The following is a 6,000-nucleotide window of genomic DNA, read 5'->3' as shown; positions in this document are numbered from 1 at the left end:
TTGTTCCAGAAGAAAAGACCCTTTTTCTGCAGTTGTGGTAGCCATCATTCCCTGCAGTTGCCATTGCTCATGATGTGTTGTGAGTTAATGTGTGTGAAAGCAAAAGGCAGAAGACTTTGCAAACGTTTTTCTGTTGACTGGGTAACAAAATTGGATTTCTACATTAGTGTTGTACTTATCCAGCCTTGAAGAACTTAACGGCCGGAGTTGGAATATTGCAGACCGACACAAAAACCTTTTTTAGGGTTTTAAAAGTTTTTGTGTATCCGCAGAGTGAACGTAACTGTTGCTGCAGGCAGGGAGAGGGATTTTGAAGAGGAGACAGAGGATTGAAGGCATTCCTGGCGTGATTTTTCATCCCTTGGTGACCCAGACTGTCACCATTAAACCACCACCAATACAAACACATCTTTTTTTTAAACTCGAGGGCGTTCGGAGCACAAAGCAGTGACAAAGGCGATGTGATGGTCACCCAGGCGTGTTGGTCTCCTGTGCTGCCGACCAACACCGGCCTGGTTGCACGTTCTTGGGGAGCTGGGGAGAAACGAAACAGACGCCTACAGACCAAAAAAAAACTGGATCGATGTCATGTGACATCATCATGTTAGTTGTTTATTTGACTGACTTTCCAGGCAAGTAGGAAAAACTACAGCAGGCTAACTTGTGTTAGCTAACACCAACAAGACAAACAGAGGTGCTGGAGTGTTTATATAGGGACGCCCGTGGAGAGTTTCACTGTTGGTAGCTGTCGGTCTCCATTAGCTTCACGCTAAATGTACATAGCTGGCTCTTTCTGCTTTCTGCAGTCCCGATGGAGAAATGCAAGAAGGAAAGAAAATATCATGGCATTGAAAACTTGAAAAAGCAGAAGACCCTTTTCTTTAGGGTGAAGTATCTCTTAAACAGGCAATTATACTTAAGTGTTTTCAGCTCTCCCATACTGAGCTGCTGGCGTCTCACCTGCCAGGGCGAGTAAATGTGACACTGAGGGGAATAAAAAAAAACAATTAAATCAAGGCTTATAAAAAGCTGCTCTCTCTCTCTCTCTCTCTCTCACACACACACACACACACACTAAAGCAGCAATAAGCAGCTTCTTATTCAACTGTCCGTGAATCGGCCTGCTCTTGAAACATGTGGCTGGTACGTGAACAAAGAGTCTGGAAATGCTCCAACCTGATTGGCTGTCAGTGACAGTTATTAAGAGTGACAGGGGCCAATGAATGTTCATATCAGGCAGTGTAGGAGCCCCCCCACCGCCAACACGACTAACAGTAGAACCGATATCTCCTCTCGTTCCTGCAGCAGTGACGTTACAATGTCTGATAAACAGTCAGAGAGACGGAGTGAGGCAGTGCCGCAGGTCAGCGCTTTGTCTGCGTCCCCGCCGTCATGCCTCCACCTCTGAAGGGAACTGTCCCTTTAACCGCGCGGCCGCACTGCTCATGCTCGGGGCTTTGTGCAGAAGTTTTGCCGTCAGAAAGCAGCTGTGTGCTGGTGAGCAACAGCAGGCAGAGAGCGGGTCGCTCCGGGAGAGCTGCGGCATCCTCCAACCCGGGCAGAGGGCACGCCTTTAGTCACGGGAAGGATCCAGGACGGAAGAGCGCGCAGGAGATGTTTGTATTTCCTCTCACGGATTACCGTATCTGACGTTGAGGCGGCATCATCCGCTGGTGTGTTTACATCCGAGCCTTCAGACTGGAAGTTCTCTTGGAGACTTGTGGGAACGCGCCGCAGAGCGCGTAACCAGCTTCTTCTTCTTCTTCTTTTTTTTTTTTTGATGCGACTGGAAATACCTTTATTGTCTCATAATTAAAAAAAAAATCTTTTCCATTAAAGTTGCACGCCTTAGTCCCGCAGCCTGCTCCACGTCGCTCGGCATGCTGTGACATTACGGTTTCCACCGCCTGATGAGAGCAGATCCCCCCGTGGCGTGAAGTGACCGTCCGGAGCTGCAGCCTCTCTCTCTCACTCCATCATGGGTGATGTTGGAGGGCTTCACCTCTGCGCTTGGACCAGGTCATCCCCTAGGGTCTCCCGGGACGTCTTGAAAACATACTTCGGAGTCTTGGTCCTGCTCCACCTGGTGCTCCACTCGGAAGCCTCCTCCGTGTCCAAATCCTGCGATAAGAGCTGTTTTTCCGGGAGGTGCGTCAACGGCACCTGCGAGTGCGAGCACGGCTGGGTCGGGGACCAGTGCCAGCACTGCCAGGGAAGATTCAAGTAAGTGGACGACTTATGTGACATAACCACGTGCTTTAAGACTTCAAATCTGACCTTTAACCTGTGTTTATTTATTTTTTTGGGGGGGGGGGGTGGATGAAAAATTCCAGCTGTCTTTCTGTCTCTCCTTTCTTTTGACACACTCGTTTCATCTGCACCCATTAGTCTAAAAATAAATTCTGATTTCAATAATTCAGTTTCTCTTTCATAGCCTGGCATCCTTGGTTTAGTGAATAAGAGGAAGTTAATGAGATGCACCTGTGTCTTTGTAGTCCTTTGGATGTTCCCTGGCTGTGCTGCCAGGAGGTACAGGGGGTGACCCGTGCCTCCTCACAGCGACACCAGATTGTGGGCTGCACCTCCAGGATCAGGTAGCTTATGTGCTCCTGAGTGTATTTTTTTTTTATGGAAATAGCTGCAGGGATGTAAATCCACATTTTGACAACTGAAATTGTTTTTTCACGTCTCGAAATCTGTGTGACACCTGCAGATGAGCATACCTGAGTTGGAGTTGCTTTGGCTGTGTCGTTAGCTTTAGCATGTTTGCTGTAGAATTCTTGATTAAACCTTTGCAACGCCAGAGTTTGGACACAGTGCGGATGGTGCGCTAGCCAGAAAAAGCTAACGGTCAAGGTTTTTCTTCTTCTTGAGCTTTCTGTGAAATGTTCCAGGTGGATACTCCACATGTCTAGACGCTGGAAAAACAGACAAAGTTAGCCTCTCAGCCTGAGCGAATTAGCATATGTTGATGTGGCCTTCCATCGGCCGATTCTATAGAATAATACGCACCTGTGTGGAAACAAGGTGCTAAAGTTTCAACCATGATGTGGGACGATACCTGTAGTTCCTGCCAGGTATGTTGCCCTCATGTTAAGGTAATTTTAGCAACAATAGCATCACGGCTATGACAGTAATGGACATACTTCTAACTCATCAAGATGCTAATCTCGTTAGCATAATTTAGGACAGGCCTCTTCAGTTTCATCACAATGTATTTCTATATGGATTTTATAGCACAGCTCTTCTGGGGGGAAGGAGATCTAAGTGCAACGTACTCCAGGGTCCAAACGGTTCAGTTCGGTGGAGAACATTTTTCTAAATATGACAACATGTAATTATACTTCCCTGGCAGGAAGTTAGCTGTTGGGGTGAGCGGAGGCGGAGTCTCAATCACTGTCACTCAAAGAGCCGGCTGGAGAGAGGACAGAGACCAACACGCCGATATGCTCAGCCTGATCTTTTCGTTCATCCGTCTGGCGGATCTTCACATGTTCCTGCTTCAGAGAAAGATAGAACGATTGAATCCTCACGCCCTCCATGAAAGGAAACTGTTTGGCTTCTGTCAGACAGTTAAAAAGCGGGATTAATAAGTGAGAACTGAAGATAAGGACAAGACAACTAAGCAAATTAATAAATAAATAAATGTGTCAAAGTAGCACCAGAATCACTCTTCCAACATGGTGGGGAACCCTAAAAGGTGGACATGAAGAAGAGTCTCGTACTTTAGACATGCAAACATTTCTCTCATCTGACAACTCGGCGGCATTACAATGGAATTTAGCTCCAGCTGCAAAAACATCAACCGCCGGTCGTCGCTGATCTGAATTGTACAAATTTAAGGGGACGTTGCGCTTCAGAATGTGCCGACTCATATTTACACGGCATCATATTTTCCAGCTGCAAGCAGCAACGGAGCTGAAGGGTGCTGAGCAAAGCAAAGCCCGCATGAGTTTAGGTGAAGAGCCTGGGAGAGAGTTGCTGCAGGAACGGCGCTCGTCTGTATATTCGATTGGAATACGAAGGCGTTTGTCCTGTTTACATTCCAGCCACAGATGGTTTGCAGCTTCACGGTGAATATGTCACACCTTCTATTAGGTGGGAAATAGATGGTGATACCTGATACAGGCAACTTTAGGCTCGGCCGTAACAGAGAAGAAGACGAGGAGACGTCAATCAGCAGATAACGGAGAGAAATCTTAAGGAATGACATGAACCCCACCAGCCAGTTCGTGTCAGACATGAGACCAAGTTGATGAATATCCATGAAGGCGACGGCGGTGGGTGGAACCTGCTGGTCCTCTAGCGCTTTTACTAATTCTTGATAAGGCAGCAACAACAACAACAAAAAAAAACCCCACCTCAAATTAAGTGAACAAAAACTGTTTTTTTTTTCTTTTTCTGAAGTGTAGGAGAAGTTCTTTTGAGCGAGGGATCATATACAGTGTTGTGTTCTGCCTCGACCTGAGGAGACTTTTATTTTTGTTTAATTCATGATGGCCGTCCTCCGGGGATCCTCTATGTGGAAGGATTTGACGGCGCTGGAGGAATTATGAGCTCCAGCGTCTCCCCCTCAGTCAGTAATACCTCAAGATCTGTGAGCTGTGATGTGTAAAATAGTTCTGTCCCTCTTTAACCTTGAGCGCTGCTGTCCATTTAGATATCCCGCCACTGATGGCTTCCATGTGAGCCTCTCAGATACAGAACCTCACTTCAAAGCTCTTTATTTCCACTGGCAGATTATCCTGGGAGAGCAGCTCAAATAGTCGGCTCCTTTCTTCTGCGTGGCATTAATCACCCCTCATACGTTGGAGGGTGACGTTACCTTGCCAGGATCACCCGCAGGCTGGTTTGCATCAGGACGGTTTCAGCGGGGGGGGGGTTCCACATGTTCCACATGTTCCATCTCTCACACAAACAAACAAACATGGAGGCGGACTGTCATCGCTTACTGTGTTTTACACCCATGAACAAATTTTGGGTGATGGCTGAGAATCAGAGAAGCCTGCAGATTTCTGCAGCACCAGCTGGAGGTGATGGAGGACGTGGTGTTGTTTATCTCTGCTCCAAGCCAACACGGCGTTCAGGAGGTGATGCTTCCACTCGCTGCGGCTGCTCCTGACTCGTACTGGGACCCGGAGGCGTGTGTCAGTCGTTCCGCTCAGAAAGTTACATCGCTGTTGCAAAAAAAAAAGAAAAAAGTGAAAATTAAGAGGGAATTTTGAGATGAATGTAAAGGCACTTTGAGGCCTACTTTGTTTAATTCACACTGAAACCGTCTCTGCTTGGTCTCGTTGTCTCGGGGCCACATGATACAACTTGTTCCCTCAATTTGTGGCCACGAGACTCTTCAGAACTAGAATGAACTAAACTGAGGGAATGAGTTATATCTTGTGTCCTGAAAACAATTGTGTAAGTGTATAAAGATATACACACACACACACACACACAGATCTGGATGTGATGTCATATATGACACACCCAGAGTGGCTAACCCAGGGTAGGACAGTCCTGATTATGAAGGACCCCTAGAAGGGACCCATCTCATCCAACTACCGACCAACAACCTGCCTCTCCACAACATGGAAGCTCCTGTCAGGTTTCACGGCGGCTAAGATAAGTTAGCACGTGGGCCAAGACAGGAACGGGGCTCAGAGAAGAATTGTCACTAACACCCGCGCACCACCAACAGATGTGGACGGTCAAAGCTGACGTGGTCACCGTGGCAGGAGGAGCATTCGGGGCGGTGACCCCCAAACTGGGAGAGTGGATCCAGCAGATCCCAGGACCAACACCTGAAACCTCAGTCCAGAAGAGCGCAGTCCTAGGAACAGCTAAGATACTGCATAGAACCCTCGAGCTCCCAGGCCTCTGGTAGAGGACCCGAGCTGGAGGAGGACACAGAACCACCCTCCACCCAGAGGGAGAGGGAGACTTTATATATTTAAATAGATTGATTTGTCTTCACGGCCACTCCAGGTTTCTCTCGCTCGGGATGTG

General features: G+C 47.7%; 1 protein-coding gene and 1 long non-coding RNA gene across 12 annotated transcripts in view; one reads left to right on the top strand and one right to left on the bottom strand.

The window, feature by feature from the left end:
- Positions 1–601: 601 nt before the first annotated feature.
- Positions 602–3,484, bottom strand: LOC147247120 (uncharacterized). 2 transcript variants are annotated; one of them, XR_015109334.1, is made up of 4 exons: positions 3,013–3,484; positions 2,724–2,918; positions 961–984; positions 602–800 (listed from the first exon to the last, which is right to left on the bottom strand). It is a non-coding gene; the product is annotated as an uncharacterized LOC147247120 (long non-coding RNA). The 2 variants fall into 2 exon arrangements; XR_015109333.1 differs by having other exon boundaries at positions 2,724–3,484.
- Positions 1,251–6,000, top strand: part of atrnl1a (attractin-like 1a) — a 204,417-nt gene continuing 199,667 nt past the window's right edge. For 9 of the 10 annotated variants that reach the window (XR_015109331.1, XR_015109332.1, XM_086179721.1 and 6 more), the window contains exon 1: positions 1,251–2,223. Coding sequence is in view for 8 of the 10 variants with exons in the window: in XM_086179721.1 (XP_086035847.1) it covers positions 1,979–2,223 (245 nt within the window). In the remaining 2 variants the exon portion in view is untranslated. The remainder of the gene's footprint in view (positions 2,224–6,000) is intronic. The other variant, XM_086179718.1, reaches the window with a different exon arrangement.

This window comes from Aulostomus chinensis, chromosome 16, assembly GCF_037954235.1.
Source record: "Aulostomus chinensis isolate RoL2024-O1b breed Wild chromosome 16, RoL_Achi_v1.0, whole genome shotgun sequence".
Classification (NCBI taxonomy): Eukaryota; Metazoa; Chordata; class Actinopteri; order Syngnathiformes; family Aulostomidae; genus Aulostomus; species Aulostomus chinensis.
Note: the sequence above shows the minus strand (reverse complement) of the source record. Positions and strands in the feature narration are given on the sequence as shown.